The sequence below is a fragment of the Arabidopsis lyrata genome (assembly GCF_000004255.2).
Source record: "Arabidopsis lyrata subsp. lyrata unplaced genomic scaffold ARALYscaffold_4, whole genome shotgun sequence".
Taxonomy (NCBI): Eukaryota; Viridiplantae; Streptophyta; class Magnoliopsida; order Brassicales; family Brassicaceae; genus Arabidopsis; species Arabidopsis lyrata.
This window is the reverse complement of record NW_003302552.1, coordinates 15,838,928-15,856,925: the sequence shown is the minus strand read 5'-3', so window position 1 is coordinate 15,856,925 and position 17,998 is coordinate 15,838,928. Positions and strand designations below refer to the sequence as shown.

Genomic DNA, 17,998 nt, shown 5'->3' with positions numbered 1-17,998 from the left:
ACGTCAAGAAAAGAAACATTTTTTTGTTCTTACAAAGAAACTAATTTTGATATCTTTTTCCTAAAACAGTGAAACCTCGATTTACATTATTACTGTATATAAAAATGTTACATAGAATCAAAACTTAGCGTTTCAACAATATCCAACGCAAGTCCATCAACTGCAAAGGACCGCGACACGGAATCTTCGCCTGGCAGTAGCAATATCATTACCATCCTCATCAGCACCACCATTATCATCATCATCCTACTGGCTTTTCTTTTATTTGATAGGGTGTGTGTATACCTTCTTCAGTTACAGTTCATCTTGTGTTTTCTCTGCGGCGAGAGTAACGAGTTCTGTCATTGTATCTTGGTCTATCTTGGGCTCTCTGCGGCTGCGGCTCAACTCGCCTCTGCCTCTCTGGTGATCGTTGGACTATCTCTCCATTAACAAACAGTTCAGCTGCAAGTCAACAACACAGATTAAGAATATACAAATCAGAATTCAACATCACCGTAAATGTTCTTTAGTATAGTTGAGATTTAATTCGAGAAATCTAAAGCTGGTGTATCTCTCGGAATTGAGTCTATGCTTCCCCAATATCAAGAGCACAGCACAAGAAAGAGAGAATCTGGATGTGAGTCCATTAGCATTCAAAACTAGAAATGGCTGAAAGCTACTAGCTTTGCCAAGATGGACTTTATGGTTATGTATATGCTTTATCTCAACCAGGGAACTAACCATGTTGCTATTCTAAATCCACACATAGACCAAGAGAAGAGGCTGATACAAGTCTATTAGCATTCAAAACTAAACATTGCCAAAAAAGATTTATTAACTTTACCAAGATGGACTTTGAGCTATCTTTTCCATGGTTAGGGAGAGTGACACACTGACACTATTAGTGCGTATATATTTTATCATCTCAACCGGTCATGCCATTAATTTAGTGCGCAGATAGGGCCAGTAGATTCACTAGGTTCATTAAAATTGACTAATTGAAGCAAGGAGCACTCAGGGGATGTAATGTATGTTTTATCTAAACCGGTCTGCAGGTAGGTATTACACTAACTATCTGCAAAAGTCAGCTTAGATAAAAATATTTGATGTCAGTCCATTAGCATTCAAAGCTAATCATAGCCAAAAGACTCATTAGCTTCGCCAAGATGGACTGATAATCAATAACATGTCTTCATCTTCCAAGAGAAAAGCATTCTAGAGATGCATGCAGTATATGTTTTCATCTAAACCAGACTGCAGTTAGATATATTATTAACTATCTGCAAAATTCGGCTAAGAGAAAATAGATGTTGTCAGTCCATTAGCATTCAAAGCTAATCATAGCCAAAAGACTCATTAGCTTTGCCATTAGCATTCAAAGCTAATCATAGCCAAAAGACTCATTAGCTTTGCCAAGATGGACTAATCAAAAAATCTCTTTCATGTTTCAAGAGAGGCACACACCAAGACTCAAAAATTAGCAATGTCAATGGCACTAGCAAAGATTTCATTTTGAGAAATAAAGCAAACACTTGTGTTAAACATGAATAATATGCAGAAGAATTACCTCCATAATCTTTGTTTTCAGGATCCACATAGGAATCTGGAAGCACAAACAGTACACCGGGTAAACCTGTCGTAAACAAAGCAACACTTTAAGAATACTCTTCTCTATTATCAGTTAACACATAGCTAACATAAGAAACAAGTTCTCAGTAAAAGACCTTCAAGCTTAGTCGATGTCTCTTCATCAATCTCACAGCCAAACCCTAAATACCTCTCGCACGAAACATTGTAGATTCGCTTCTTCGCCTCTTCCTCACTAACCAAAACAACAACAAACACCACACAGAGTCAAATACACTAAGTAAACTATGAATTTATGCTTTGATATTCAATCAGAATTTGAAGCCCTAGATTTGAATATTTTACCTTCCAACAACTTTAGCTAAAGTTTGAATATAACAATCAATCATCTGCTGCTTCGTCGCACCTTCGCCGCCAGGTTTATCCATAACAATAAGCCAGTGCTCATAATCACATCCCGGAAACAAAGGAGCCATCTCCGTCGGAGGCCGATCACTAAAGTTAGAGCCAGAGTTAAGCGGCGAGTAAGCAGAGCCTGACCGGTTAGCTCCGCATCGGATTGAGAAAAACCGGGTCGAGTAACCAAACCGAGATCCACCGCAGTGAACAGAGGAAGGAACCCGAGGAGGAGCTATTACGGTGACATTAGAGAGAAGAGCGCGCGTGAGGTGGCGCGTGCCAGACAAAGGCAAGGCCATTGTAGGGCGACTGAGGAAGAAAGACGAAGGCAATGGAGGTTTAGAGTAAAGTGGATAGGGTTTTGGTTTTCACTCAGGTTTTTATCTTCGAATTTTTTTTTCTTATATATGGGCTTCGCATAAGTTGGGCTCAAGGCCCATAAAATCTCAATTTTCATTGCAAGAACTTGTTACAATATCTTTGTATTGCAGAAAATCTCTTTAAAAATCTTTAACACATAATAAGACTTCTATTTATGAACACATCTAATAAAAGAATTAAGAAATATTTTCCTCGTAAACAACAAATAATTCTCTTCAACCTCAATGCAACAAAAAAAAAAGAAGAATTTTTTTTTTTTTTTAGATTACAAATCAGCCCCAAAACTCGAAAACCATAACCATTTACACAACGAATCAAGTTCACGTCCCTCACCAACACCAACATTTTTTTAGTTGAATCCTTCTTTTTTCTTTTTCTTACTTACCAATTCACCTTCGTTTAGGCAATTGAAACGATTTCTTTAAGAACTGATTAGCAACACGGTCGTTTCTATGACAAATAACCCTCAAGATTGTGTTCGGATCAGACCGGTTCCATCGTCCTGTAGTTGGAGGCATCGGTAGCTTCTGTCCAGAACCAACCATCCCCATTCCACTTGTCTCACACGTTACAATGCTAAAATCTTCCATTAGTTGTTCTGTTGGTTGACTCATAAGCTGTATCACTCCCTCCACTGTCTCTGCCTCTCTGTCCACCACTTCTTCAGGTATCAACCCTTCACCACAAGTACAGAAAACCCTTTTCAAGTTCTCGAAATCTTCTTCGATAAGACTATGATCCGATCTATAGAACACTCGGGAGTATCCACCGGCGAGGAGGACCATCAAGAACGCTTCGAATGATGATTTCATAACTTCCCTCATCGCTAATGATTGAGCTCTATCCGCAAGAATCGCTGACATCAATGTTAAGTTCTGTTTCATGATGCGTAAAGCTGGTCTGATCCTCGCGTTTGCAACTTCTCCTACGTAGAGGCTCTCGTAGAAAACAGAGTTGGAATCGAGGAAAATCAAACGGTAAGCTGCAACCTCTGAAACGTGTTGGCAAGCGGATTCGATTCCAGCGTATGTGAAATCGAAATAAGAAGATGAGTTGTTGTTTCTATGGCGGTAACGTTTTCGAGTTGCGGGAAGAATCCTCGGGTTTAAAGAGAGTGTTTTGTTTAAGGAGTGGATATGTGAGCTTAAGAAATGTAAGGTGTTGAGCCGAATGTATAGACGTTGTGTCCCGCGGCTTGTGGATGGCCGTGGATGGTGGCCGTCGGAAATGACAGATGTGGTGTATTTGAAATCTTCGTTGGAAGTAGTACACGGTGCAGCTCTCTTCCATAACTTAACGAATCTGGAATCTCTGTTGCATCTCGTAAGAGGAGGTAATGTAGGGATGTAACTTTGTCTTGATCCTGAACAATTCAAAAATTAGAGATAACAAATTTTATTGTTGCAATAGACGGATTTTGATTATTTACTTACCGCAAGATGCAACAAATGTGGTGTATTCTTGAAAGAGTTGTTCCAATCCTTCTGCGATATCATGAACAAGATCTTCTGTAATCCCGATAGGGATTTCGAAGAACTCATCGATCGTGTCCTTAGCTAGCTTCATCAACTCTCCTGCGGATTGTGCGTAAGGTTCTGATTTGGATTTCGGGTTCCATGTCTACGAAGAAAGAAAGCAAACACCAAGGTAAGATGAAGTAATGTTTCTTGGATCACAAGTAAAATCTCTAAAACTTACTTCAGTTTCCTTTGCTCTAAATAAGCACTCTTGAACTTTTTTGAGCTTTTCTTCGACCCACTGTCTCAAAAGACGCAGTATAATAGAATCGACTTCATATGGAACCATCTCTCGTACAAGCCCCTTTCCACCGTCATCGCATTCCTCTGAATCTTCAGCCACCATCTGCACCAAGACCTTTTCGAGCTTCCCTGCCGTTTGCAAAACCTCAACAGTATCTCTCGAGATAAACGATCTTCCAGCCAAATATTGCATCAAGATCGAGCCATAACATTGGTGAAGTGACACCGAGGCAACACCAGCAGCAACCGAGTGCCATCTCTTGAGTATCGGGCTGAAACATTCGCGTTCCCTTAATGCTAACTCCTCTGTTTCCTTAGCTAGCTGTAACAACGTTCCAGCCGCTTCTTCTCCTTCATCTGTAGCTGCGATCTTAGCTTTCGTGTTTTCTATCACCTGTAACAAAGATTTTCAGAACCCTAAAATTATAGATCAAATGAAAACACAAATTAAATTTTGTTTTTACCTTAGAAAATGCGTTTTTAATGGACGATCTTATGTAATAATCGACGCGATCTCCTGAATAATCCACTAATTTCACATCACCTTTCTCTTGTCCTTTTCCTTGAGAAATTGTCACATCTTCTCCCAATATTCTTGACGATGATAACGCCAATGGCAGAAGATTTTCTATCAATCCCACATTCCCTCTTTGGAAATAATCATGGTAGCTCAATAACCTAATAACCAAAATTGCATTCAAATTCAAACATTTTGTAAATATAATTGTTCTTGGCTTAGCGAGAATAGTCAAACTACCTTTTCTCGGTCCATCCTTGCATAGAGGCCAATGTTGAGTTTAATAGTTTCACATAGAGAGCTTCGCGGTCAAGCTTCTTAGCGTCATTAGCAACTTCAGCTAACATAGCATGAGAAGCGCCGAGCAAGTCCGGTTCCATTTGTGACGTCACGACGTACTGATGAAATAAAACCCAAGTGAAACACAGATTATGTATTGGTCGTGTGATCCCTAGTGTTGACCAAGTCTTCTTCATTAGCTCTAGAAGCTCATCGATCTCATCCAGCACCAATGTCTCGTCTCTGACATCGAAAATGGACTGCAACAAAGCAACATAAAGATGAATGTTGAGGGGGTAACCGTCAGCCCAGTGACAAACATCAGTTGGGTTTCCATTAGTGCCACGCCAAGATAAAGACACAACAACGTTGGTGAGTGTTCTCATCGTGTCTGAGTTTTTGCTTGTGTCAATGGGTTTTGTCTCGCTTTGTCTAACAATTTCTCTTAGACGCATTGCAAAGTTGTTAGTTTTGTCTAGAGGAATCGATGGATGAAGAAGAAGGCCAGCTTCAAGAACTTTTAGTTGTCTTCTTTGCCAAACCTGGTACTCATGTACATCACCAAACTCCGATGTTTTCAAGTGTCGAAGGAGTTCTAATGGTAAGATTATCGTCTCTGCTCGTCTACCCGTCTGAGGATAAAATTTAAAAGAAAAAACAATTAAGGTATTTTGTCAAGGCCATTCAACGTTTAAATTAACTTGTAGAAGAAGCAAGTAAATAATTAACTTACTTGACCAACAAGCGTTCTTAATAGGGTTTTCCGAAGCCGACTGTCACTCTGTTCTGTCACCTTCATTTGCTGCCTCATGATCTCCGCCGAGGTCAACGGTCTCCTAGGCCGAGAAGGAGGGACCGTCAAGAACCCGGCTCCAGGACTAATATGTCCCGAGCTAGTATTCATTCCGCCACCAGGTGATAGTGAAGTTCCCGCTCCTCCAGCCGCTCCTATGGTCGACATTCGCCTAGACGGAGACCGTTTAAGCATCTTCAAACCTAAAGCCCGTTTAACCCGGCTTGTAGGGGTCGTGACCACCTCTTTCCTCCCTGAAGACCCAAACCCAGACCCAACACCAGTTGAGCCACCAGAACCTATTCCTCCTCCTCCGTCTCCATGATGGTCATTGCTATTATGGTTAGAGTAAAACGTGAGAGCAGTCCTACCTCCAAAACCCGGTGATGACCGGCAAGCCGTGAAGAAGATCTCATAAGCCGTCTCACGAATATCATCTCGATCAAGCCCTTCAAGCTTCCCAAATGGCCAAAGAAGGTCGGTATTAGGACAAAGCACCACGGAACCTCCCATGTTAGAGGGAGTTACCGAGAAGGACTCTCTCCGGTGATGATGGGTCATGGCGGAGGAGGGGAGAGGGTGGAAGGGAAAACTTTACGGGATTTTATGAAATTAGATTACTCAATGAGAGAGGAAAGAGGAAAGGAAAAGACATTACTTGTGGTTTATTATAAGGCAAACGTAAAAATAAAACAGGTGCAAAACAAAAAAGAGAAACTGAGGAGGTGGATGAGGAAGGCGACAAGTTGGAAAAAGGTAATCTACAGCAAAATTTTCTGTATTGAGAATCAGAGAGGATGTGAGTAAAATTAGGAAAAATCACAAAAAGAAAAATACTAGAATTAGTAAATTTCCTATTTAGAGTAAATTTTGTCCATCCGAATTTCATCTGTAAAATCTTTTATATATGTACTAGATAGTTTCCAGCGCAATGTACCTTTTTTTGAAATAATTATTTCTTTAACAAAGATTCCACTAAAAGTCTTCTTCATTTTTTTCTATACGACCACTACGTTTAATTAGTGTATAATAAAGAAACAAAAAAGACAACTTTTTATTATGGTAATTTCTTCTGTCGGTCTTTTGAAACACCAGTGGTTTAGGTTAATGGAGGAAGACCAAAGATGATAAGGTAAGAAGAACATTGATCCTTTACCTTCTAATGGAACTTTGCACAAGCCACCAAACAGACCAGTTTGTTTTATCTGACAAGAGACAATATTTTAAGGATCTTGGGACTGTTAAGTCTCTTCCTTTACTGGCCAACACAACCTTCTTGTAACAACGCAAGCGCAAACATGGAAGAGGATAGTTATCTCAAAGTAGTTTATTACAGCTCTTGTTTTACCAAACACTTTTCTTAGATTCCATTGAACACAGACCAAATATCTTCACCTAAACAGAGGAGATGCAAAAGCAAGAATCTGGAATGGAATATTCAAAAAAATGAATGAACCAAAGGAAGATGAATAATGATAATCTGGAGGATGTATCCTTAAACACAAACACTAGGAGGATGATAGAGAAAGAAAACCATTCCAAAGCGACAAATATAAATAAGCACGCAAACTTAAAAACTACAACTTGATAGGAAATACTAGCAGTATCCGGAATTGCCTGAAAACAACTTATTGAGAAACTAACAAAAGAGATAATCCAGCGTAGGTCGACCTCCTGGTCAAACCGCCCCAGACGTGACATCATTAAGGCGGAAAGAGGAGGTTTCAAGGTCAGCGATAAAACCACATTGTAGTAGTCTTTCTTCTTCAATCACTGTTGTTGAGCTTGCCTACCACTTCCATAACCTCCGCCATAACCAGCTTGCCCGTTGTTCCCTTGGTGATTCCCATAACCTCCAGAGACATCTGAAGCATCCGCATAGCCACCGCCGCCATGGCTGTTAGGCATATTGCCAGATCGCCCACCTACTGCACCATAGGCAGATGGAGTCCCGTAAGAGGAATCATTTCCACCGTAGCCATAACCTTGACTGCCATAACCTCCAGATGCACCAGCTTGACCCATCACTGCCGAACCGGGAGCAGAACCACCCCACGGAGCTGCATTTCCATATCCCACATTCCCATAACCCGATGGTGCTTGAGCGCCCCATGAACTTCTTGGACCACTTCCAAACCCAGCTCCAGGGACACCAGGATTCCCATAAGGCGCACCAGCTGGATTGCCATACCCACCAAAACCCCCATAACCTACACCGTTGCTTCCATAACCATAACCAGTACCATACCCAGAAGCACCATAAGGAGGATAACCACTTCCAGTGTTTTGCGGCTGCATGTATCTATTGGAATCCACACGACCCTCATAGCCACTACCACCAGAACCACCATAGACCGGAAACCCTCCAGCTCCACCACTGCCACGACCACCACCGCTGGCTACTCCAGGGTTAGCATCTTTAGGAAGAGCCCGTTTAACTTCTACTTGTTTACCATTCAAATCGTGGAAAGTCTTATGTAAAACAAGGTCAACCGAATCTTCGGAGTCAAAAGAAACAAACCCAAATCCTCGAGGACGCTGTGTAGTCTGATCAATCATAATGACTGCATCACTCACAGGACCGTAAGTCTCAAAGTAAGCCCGAAATTCATCTGATGTTAATGCAGGAGGCAAACCTCCCACGAATATCTTCTTAGTCCTCACGTTAGCTCCACTATCAAAATTCCTAGAAGCATTAAAATTCCCTGATCTCCCAGCAGGACTCTGCTCTTCTCTAGACATTGCTCTCTTCACATCAACCTAAGACATTACACAACTTAAATCCATCAAACATGACAACAAAACACTAAAAGCATCAAACTTTACAGCCAAATTAATCAGGAGAGAGTATCAATTACTATAAAGATTCAAAACAAGAAAGACCCATTTCAGAAACAAGAGCAAATAAAGATTTTTGCTTACATCTCTATTATCAATATGGTGCTTGTCCTGAAGAACCCTATCAATAACAGCGGGATCCGAGAATGCGACGAATCCGAATCCTCTAGGACGACCTGTAGCTTTCTCTCGCATAACAGTGACCTGCAAAACCTCGCCGAAATTGCTGAAGTACTCTCTCAGAAGATTCTCGTCGGTATCCCATGAAATCCCGCCGATAAATAGCTTTCCCTGATCTGATTCCATTGTGAGGCTTTTTCTTTCTTCAACCCTCCGTTGATACCCAAAAACCCCAGATTCAAGACCGACAAATCTCCCCGGTGAAGAAGAGGAAAGAAGAAGCTGTAAAAATTTCAGTGTCCCGAGAAAATTAGGGTTTCGGGTTTGTGAAATTGGGTGAGAGAGAAGGGAGAAAAAAAAAAAAAAAAAAAAACACTTTGGAAAATAGCGGCCAATTGGGTTAAAGTGAGTGAAAGAGATCGACTTAAAAAAAAAAAAAAAAAAAAAGAGAAGACTTTTCAATATTAGCTTCGTTTATTTATTTTTCTTTCTTTTTTAATCATGTAATAAGTAATAAGGCCCATTTTTCAAATTTAAAATACTTAAATAAATAGTCGTTAAAAAAAAAAAAAACTTAAATAAATTTTATTATTAATCCGTTAATCTGGGGAAAAAGGAGAGATATTTGAGCAAGAATATTAAACGGTGTACGATTATAGTGGTCAAAATCGGACGGTCAATATCCCATGCTAGATAAGGTTCAAACTTCGAATTAAATAGTACTCGTACATTATATTGATTTAGCACAAAAAAAATCTTATTATATAAAGTATGGTTTTCAAAGTTAATAACTCGCATGATCGTGAAACGTGTCAAGTCTATCGATCAGATGTTGACATGTGTCAAAAAGTATTTAACTTTCTTCATTAACGAAATAGGAAAACTAAAAAAAAAAGAATATTTACATATACTAATTTATATATCTAATTTTTAAAATTTGTTAACTTTATTTTTTTTAACCAAAAAATAAAACTAACAATTTCTCTTCACATGTGTTATTGGTCAATTAAATTTGGCATGTGTTAATTGTTTTCTATAAAATCATTTAGTATGGATATTAACAAATAAATAATAACGGTTGAAGTTTTAAATAACAATACAAGTTATTTAACATTAATTTAATTGGATAAAATTGTATTTATCATCGTAATATAGTGTTTTTATTCGTCAAATGAAAACACAAAGTCTTTTAAAAAAATAATGAGCTTATAAAAACGAACGAATATTTGAATATTTGACAAGAAAATTAGTGTGGTTATACTTAATTTTATTTTAAGAATTTTAGTGCATGTAGTCATAATTATAAACTAAAAATATTTGGGGAAATGGCTTATATGATTGAATTTTTGATTACTTAACGAGAATGTTAATATATATATTTTTAATGATTTATTTATTAATTTTAACTTATTTAAAATTAGTTTGCCATGAGGTAAAACTAACTTATGAGATTACGTTATATAGAAAGCTATATTTTAAACAATGTTTGTTTTCCATAACTTTTGTGGATTTCTATTTTTTATTAAATGTTTGTTATTTGTTAATTATATTTAAATTTTTAATATTAACTAAGATATAAATTTGATATGATATATACGATTTTGATACAAAATTGATATGATACATATACGATTTTGATACAAAATTATTATTAGCCGTTTATCCATTAAGATGAACTATGAAGACTTAAAATCAAGTTTATTGTGATGTTATAAATAGTTAAATTATATTGCAAAATGGAGTGTGTAAGATTAAATTTTTTTTTTATTAAAAAATACTAAATTAAATATAGAAAATGTGTGTTGGTTACTATTTAGGATTTTAAATATCATCAATACGAAAGAGTCTGTAGAATTAAAATTCAGTTTATTACGATGAAATAAATAGTTAAAATGTATAGAAAAATGGAATGTGTAAGATTTAATTTTTATTTAAAACAAAAAATACTAAATTATTAAATATTAGGGAAAGTGAATGGATTACTATATTAATCAAAATTCAAATATCATCGATAACAATTTATAGAGAAATTGTTAAAAATGCCCCTTTTTCAATACCCTTTTTCAAAAATGCCTCCTTTGAGAGTTCATTTTTAAGTTTGCCCTCTTTTAATTTTTAATGACCATTTTACCCTTATTTGAAACAAAATTAGGTCCCCAAAATACAAAATATTTTTTGGCGGGAAAAGTGATCCCGTAATTTATCCGCCAAAACACTTGTAAAAACCTTTAAAATACCTTGTAAAATTTTCCCGTAAAACTTTTTCCCGCCATAAATTTTTTTTTGCGGGAAAAGTGATTCCGAAATTTTTTTGGCGGGAAAATTTTTGGCGGAAAAAATTTACAAGGTATTTTAAAGGTTTTACAGAGTATTTACAAGTGTTTACAAGGTACTTATAAAGTATTATAAGGTATTTATAACTTGTAAAACCTTATAAAAAACTTGTAAAACCTTATAACTTGTAAAACCTTATAAAATAGCTTGTAAAATCTTATAATATCTTATAAATACCTTATAAATACGTTGTAAAACCTTTTAAAATACATTGTAAAACCTTATAAATACCCTGTAAAAAACTTTTAAAATACCTTATAAATTTTTCCCGCCAAAAATTTAACGACAAAAAAATTGTGGAATAACTTTTCCCGCAAAATTTTTTTGGCGGGAAAAATTTTTACGGGAAAATTTTACAAGGTATTTTAAAGGTTTTACAAGTTTTTACAAGTATTTTAGCGGGAAAAATTGCGGGATCACTTTTCCCGCCAAAAAATATTTTGTATTTTGTGGACCTAATTTTGTTATATTTTCTTATATATTTGTGATATATTTTATTAAAAGAAGTGTAATTTAGTCATTTTGTACATAAAAAGGGGTATTTTTAAAAATGGACAGCCAAAGGGGACATTTTTGAAAAGGGGTATTGAAAAAGGGGTATTTCTGTGAGTCTCCCCAATTTATATTTATATATTATACCCGTCTATTTAGGTGGGCCTTATCTAGTTTTTTAAAAAAAATAGTACTAGTATATTATATTGGCTGTACGGACAATTTTATTCAAAACTGTAGATATCACGTGATGTAAAAATTTGGAAGTTGCAAATCAACATTTTTATAGCCTGATATTTTCATATTTTGGTGATATCTAAAACTTCTAAAATCAAACTTTAATTTAAGCTGTTTTTACATAATCATAATTGTTATGTACGTGTAAATTTATTAGTGCCACACGGTGATTAAAATTTGTGCACCGCTGTATTTCAACATCCAGGCCCGGCCCTGTGCCCATTTTTGAGAAACATTTGTATGGGGCCTCAAACTTTTGAGGCCTTTTTGTGGAGAATTTTTTTTTTTTTTTTAAATAGGCCTCAAAATTAACCAAAAAAACTCTAATATTAGTAAAAAAAAACACATAATTAACAAAAAATATCCCATAGTAAAAAAAGTCTCAAAATTAACAAACAATGTCTAAAATTTTAAAAATATTTATAAATAAAAATTATAAAGATCTCATAATTAGTAAAAAAAATTTTTTAGCAATTTTTATTATTTAAAAAGGCCTCAATTTTTTTTTCGTATTTGGCCTCGGATTTTACCGGACCGGCACTATCAACATCATCCTGAACCAGGCAATCATGAGATTCAAAACTACATAGAAGATATACTTGCTTTGGCTAAAGGTCGCTACTGCTTTAAGTTTGTTGGTAGAGAAGAAAATGTAATGGCTGATAATCTAGCCAAACAGGCTCGTCAAAAGCTTTCTTCTTATATAATTTCTTGGGTCTGTTGAATGTATGTCGTAAACTATGTACTTTTTCCTTATATAATGGAACATTTGGCAGAAAAAAAAAAAAAAAAATTGTGCACCAGTGCTGTAGGCTGTAGAGTGAACGTTGAACTAGGAAGCATAACGTCGGCCAAAATTTGTATTTGGAAACCGCAAAAGCCAAAAAGCACATTAGACACAAATTTTTAAAAATGGGCCGCAAGACCAATAACACAAACCATTGAGCCTGGATTAGTGGGTTTAAATTTTTGGAAAGAAAACAAAATGAATGTTTGAAATAATTTTAACATTTTATTTATACTCACAAATCACAATGATCTTGCTTTGGTTAATGCATAGAAAGAAACAAATAAATGCTTTTATTTGGCACAAATTAAAAAATATTCACTTCTTGGCATAAATTGAAACAATGTTGAAGGAATCCAATAGTTGTTTTTGTCTCTTCTTCATAAAGAAACGGCGGCATAAACTCCGTGAGCCCACCGTCACTTTCATCCGTTTGAAATCCCAACGTTCCTATTTCCTCTATTCAAAACACATCAACGAGCCAACAAAAGTAAACAAACAAACACACCTCTCTTCTTCTTCCTCTCAAGAATCAAAACCGAAAACAGAGAAACATTACCACCAATGGGATGTTTTATGGGTTGTTTCGGTCTCTCTTCCAACAAAAAACGCAGAAACTCCATTAGGAAGATCCTTCCTCGAGATCAAGTAAGCATTTTTGAAAGACCACTCTTTCTTGTTTCTCTCTCTTTAAAGTTTAGGTTTTTTTCGATTACTCTGATTTGAACCTTAACTTTTATTGCAGAGAATCTGTAGCTATGAACCGCTACTTTCTTCAGATCCGACAGATTTCAGTACTCTTTTAGATAGCCCTGAAAAGATCTCAAATTCGAACCTCAGGTCCGCTTACAATCCCTTAGAGACTTGGATTTACTTAAAAACTGAAACTTTGTTTTTGATCTGAGATCACCAATCTGATAACCGGTTAAAATGGCTGTTTTATGTTGTTTTCTGTGTCAGGGGTGAAGTGGAGGAGGAGAAGGTGACTAGGAAGACGAGGAAGAGAGTCAGATTTGACTTGAATGTACAAACCTATGAACCTATTCTACTTTCTAATTATGAGAATGCTTGCAGTGATGATGAAGAGGGGATAGGAGAAAGAAGCAATAGATCTTCGGTTATCAACAAGAAACCAGAGGATCTGAGCTGTAGATCTGTGTATCCTTCAAACTATAGATACCACAATTGTGTTGATAGTTTTGCGGATGAAGATGAAATGGGTTATGGAGAGAGTGATTTGGAAGATGAAGACTATTACACAGATGATGAAAACGACTATGAAGATGATGCTGATGATGAAGATGAAGAAGAAGAAGACAAGGACCAGGACGTGACTCCTCTTTTGAATCCAGTGGAGAATCTTGCTCAGTGGAAAGCAGTTAAAGCAAGGCCGGTGAGAGTTAGACGGGTAATGAAAGAGAATGTTGAAGCAGATATGGATGATCAAGAAAAACCACTACTGAAGGAGATAATCCTTAATACTAGCCTTTCCAATTGGTTGGCCTCACCAAAGAGTTTTCATGGGAATGGTTCGTCGAAGAGATCCCCAATTGTGGATATCACCAACATGGAGAACAGATAAAAGGTATCACAATGATTAAGAAACAAAAATAAGTGTGCTCTGTTGTTTGTCTTTGTACCATTTCTGATTCTTTCTGTGTGTATGGATGGAGGTTTGTATCGGTTTTCCCTTTTCGGGTTATTGTTTCTGCAACTAAATCTTGATAAAGTTGTGATCTTTCAACGTTTTTGGATCAACTACTATAAAAAGAGGAGAAAAAATATTGAATTGCTGCATATTATACTTATAACAAGTGTGTATGTTGCAGAAACACATACATAGTTTACTATCAGAACCTGTCAAATCAAACAGCACTCAAAGATCTTCGCTTTGAAGATCAGCTTCTATTGAACAATACAGTAATAATAATCTATATACTCACTCCTGTCACTGAGATGAGACAATCTGATATAGCTTATGAGTCTACATCTCTTGTTCGGACTGGCCTCTTGTCAGAAGTCCTGAGCACAAAAATCAGACAGTTGCATGATTGTGATGTCCAATCGTTTAAGTTCTCGTTCGTCTGTCCTCACAAAAACTGATTGCTGAAAAGAAGTCAGATACAAGGACGAGCTCATTGTTAAACTCCATGTTAATGGTGGTTGATTGTGGGTTGGAGGACTACATAATTGTGCAGATGCAGGAATCTGAATCATCGTCCTCTGTATCGCTAACTTCGCTGCAAGCATAAAATGAAGGCAGACGTGAGATATATAGTTGTTTTGAATTGCCAAGGGGACAAACAATAATGTAAGAGGGTAAGTTCTTAAACAGAAGATAACTACTCTATTGGACCTATAATAGAGGGACTACCAATATGGAACATCAAAAAGATGTCGACGGTAATCTGACTTCGACAAGCTTTTTCGACGGATTTCGTTAATGTTTCTAGACCGGTCAAAGGAAAAAGTTGTATTAAGTACATTATCATCATGGTTCTTTGCTAAATTCAGATTCCCGACCCCCAAATTGAAGTGAGAAACAGGCTTACAGGTTTGTTTTGTCTATCAGTTAGTGCACTAAACCGTTGCCACAGATAGGTGCACAAACGCTAAAAAAATTATCAGCTACATTACAAAGGCAAGCCAAATTGTTTCTTATAGGCTCATCAACAAAAATAGTAAGCTAAACGAGTTCCAGGTCAGTGCTGACAAATCATGAGAAACGGTTTGAGCAACTACAAGATTTTCTCTATGGAAACCATCCCTAAACAAAAAGGCCGCCAGTCAAAGATCAAGAAGACCACTCCAAAAGCACGGAAATAGCCAAATAAATACTAACCTAAGGTTTACGATATGGATCTCGCATTTGCGATATCATTAACATTTAAGCAAGAGCTAGACCAAATAAAAGAGAAGAGAATCACATTACAGTGAAAAAAAAAAACTTGAAAGAACATAAACAATCAAGAGAGAATGTGTTCTTAGGGATGAAATTACCTTGGTTCATAAACTAAAACCTCAGCAAGATTGTCTCCTTTGTTGTCATTCCACTGCACAGTCCTCTTAATCTTGTCATTGCTTCTCGACATACCTCCTTTCCTTGGAGGCAATAAACATTGTGACTCACTTTCTTCTTCCTCAGAGATTTGATCTTCAATTTCACTGCTATTTAGACTAACTATAGCCTTATTCTCACATCCATTAGCTTCTTTACCCTCTCCACGAGCAGTATCCATAGCAAATCTTATAAAAATCAATCTATGGAAAGTAGACCCAAAGCTCTAAACAATCTGGAGAAGATAGAGAGAGATCTTTTTGTTCCCTAAATCATGTCAAATACCAAAACCCACCTGATCATTCATAAACCCTAACCATTAACCTCAATTTCGCTTCGGGTTTGAGTTTGATCCTGATACAGAACACAAGATAAACATGAATCTAACAAACCCTAATCTGAATTTGTAAGTTTTTAATATATCAAAGTCAACGCTTGGATCATGAATCAAGATCAGAATACGAAATCAGAAAACTGGAAATGAAAAAAAGCATTACTTACGTAGTAAAATGGTAGCGTTTTCTCTCGATTAGACGAACGGAAAAATCTCAAATTTTCTCGGGAAAAGATCAAAACTTTGACAACGATTAACATAAACAAGAAATACCCATATTGAATTTCGACAAGAATCGAATCCTACAATCCAGGAAAATCTCGAATTTCTCAAATTTTTGTTCTGATCCGATAACGAGGAAAAAAAAAAAGAACAAAAGGGAAAGTGAAGGATTGAAATCTGAGAGACGCGTTTCTCTCAGCTGAATTCTGATTGGGTGCCGAGAAAGTGTCTGAAAAGAAAATTCGTTAAATAGGATTTAACGGCTAAGATTTAACGCCAGATTTTTTTTTGTAGATGAGATTAAACGGTAGGTAATCTCGTTATGAGATCATTCATACTTTTGCCGTTGACTAATCATTTTTAATTAATTAGCAAACTTGCAATTTTTAATTACTTTTTTTTTGGTTAAAGAGCAATATTTTACTACTTCATATACTTTACAACTTGTTGAGCTTTGATGAGTTATATAATTTAATAAGCTTTGAATATTTCATAAATGTTGACAAATTCAATTTAGACTTATAGAATTATATAATTAAAACAAATTGGTAGAGGTCTTGTTATCTTAGCATATGTGTATTTTTCTGTGACTACGAATACTTATGTGTGTTTTTAATTATAAAAAAAAAAAAAGAGTTAGAGGTAATTAGAGTTCAATGGGTTATCTTACAAGCTGTATTATCAAAATCAATTGAAATTTGAATATTATTAATGGCCATATCATAAGTCATAACAAAGATAACGGGCACATTTTACTAAGTTATTACTAATGTACGAAAATAATAATATAATTTTTTTAATTATAAATACTTATGGCTCTACAATAACCATTCTTTCACTCTAAGCAAACCACACCAAAAATAAAGAAGAACAGTGAATTAATACGTGGGGTGATATAAATGTTGGTGAAGTCAATAGATTACGATTCGTGTGAAACCGACGCTTAATGTTCATTGGATTAGCTTGGATTACATTTCAAGTATTGCTTTCTAATTAATGATAAGGTCCACATAAGAAGAAGAAAAATAATCATTGATGTTCTTTAACAATAGGGTTTTGACTATGCGGTTTCAAAAAAACATTCATTCTACCACCTCAAAAAAATTAAGATCAGTAATTTTAAATGAACTATATATATTTGTTTTTTTTTTTTGTAAAAATTAAGATTTATAAGAGCAACCCCAATGAATGAGTCCTTAAAAGGATCCTTAAACATATTTTAATCTTACTTTACAACAATTTTAAAGTTAAGAAATTTTGATGAATCCTTAAAATTTTCTTTGTCCAATGGTGAGTTCTTAACTAGGTTTCTTAAAAAAAATATATTTTTTTAAAAATGGAAAATTATAAACATTTTTATATGATAAAACTTAATAAATATTACAAATTCCTAAGAATTTTAAACATAGAAAGCATAAAAGCAAAAAAAAAATACAAAAAAAAAACGGAATAACGAGTAGTCGTTAGCTTAGTTTATGCCAAATTGTCGCCAAATATGCTCAACCAAATCAGCTTTCAGTTGTTCATGTTTAGTCCGATCTCGTATTTCGGATCGAGTGGCCATCATATTACCCAGATTTGAAGGCATTTCTGTAGAGTATGTGAAATCCACTTGTGAAGATGTGGTTGATTCCGGGTGTTGGAATTCGGTGACATCAAACTGAGTGTACCCATCTCGTTCATCCTCTACTATCATATTATGAAGAATTATACATGCTCGCATAATCTTTGCTATTTTTACCTTATCCCAAATTAGAACCGGATTTTTTACAATGGCAAATCGAGCTTGCAAAACTCCAAAAGCACGTTCAACATCTTTGCGGCAAGCCTCTTGATTTGTAGCAAATAAAGAAGCTTTTTGACCTTGTGGAATAGAAA

General features: G+C 35.9%; 5 protein-coding genes across 5 annotated transcripts; 1 reads left to right on the top strand and 4 right to left on the bottom strand.

The window, feature by feature from the left end:
• Positions 1-8: 8 nt before the first annotated feature.
• Positions 9-2,331, bottom strand: LOC9315518 (multiple organellar RNA editing factor 2, chloroplastic). Its single transcript, XM_021028733.1, has 4 exons — positions 1,915-2,331; positions 1,707-1,804; positions 1,550-1,615; positions 9-444 (listed from the first exon to the last, which is right to left on the bottom strand). The coding sequence occupies exons 1-4, from the start codon at positions 2,265-2,267 to the stop codon at positions 302-304; spliced, it is 660 nt and encodes a 219-aa protein (XP_020884392.1). The 5' UTR covers positions 2,268-2,331; the 3' UTR covers positions 9-301.
• A 146-nt stretch (positions 2,332-2,477) lies between these two features.
• Positions 2,478-6,713, bottom strand: LOC9315517. Its single transcript, XM_002879404.2, has 6 exons — positions 5,639-6,713; positions 4,867-5,537; positions 4,574-4,787; positions 4,048-4,503; positions 3,783-3,969; positions 2,478-3,712 (listed from the first exon to the last, which is right to left on the bottom strand). Exons 1-6 carry the CDS (start codon positions 6,257-6,259, stop codon positions 2,739-2,741), a joined length of 3,123 nt encoding a protein of 1,040 aa, XP_002879450.1. The 5' UTR covers positions 6,260-6,713; the 3' UTR covers positions 2,478-2,738.
• A 432-nt stretch (positions 6,714-7,145) lies between these two features.
• LOC9317350 (heterogeneous nuclear ribonucleoprotein 1) lies at positions 7,146-9,070 on the bottom strand. Its single transcript, XM_002879403.2, has 2 exons — positions 8,621-9,070; positions 7,146-8,458 (listed from the first exon to the last, which is right to left on the bottom strand). Exons 1-2 carry the CDS (start codon positions 8,840-8,842, stop codon positions 7,469-7,471), a joined length of 1,212 nt encoding a protein of 403 aa, XP_002879449.1. The 5' UTR covers positions 8,843-9,070; the 3' UTR covers positions 7,146-7,468.
• A 3,828-nt stretch (positions 9,071-12,898) lies between these two features.
• LOC9315516 lies at positions 12,899-14,303 on the top strand. The gene is made up of 3 exons (XM_021029329.1): positions 12,899-13,154; positions 13,252-13,346; positions 13,467-14,303. Exons 1-3 carry the CDS (start codon positions 13,071-13,073, stop codon positions 14,086-14,088), a joined length of 801 nt encoding a protein of 266 aa, XP_020884988.1. The 5' UTR covers positions 12,899-13,070; the 3' UTR covers positions 14,089-14,303.
• Positions 14,280-16,441, bottom strand: LOC9317349. Its single transcript, XM_002879402.2, has 3 exons — positions 16,066-16,441; positions 15,507-15,918; positions 14,280-14,746 (listed from the first exon to the last, which is right to left on the bottom strand). The coding sequence occupies exons 2-3, from the start codon at positions 15,743-15,745 to the stop codon at positions 14,689-14,691; spliced, it is 297 nt and encodes a 98-aa protein (XP_002879448.1). The 5' UTR covers positions 15,746-15,918; positions 16,066-16,441; the 3' UTR covers positions 14,280-14,688.
• Positions 16,442-17,998: the final 1,557 nt, after the last annotated feature.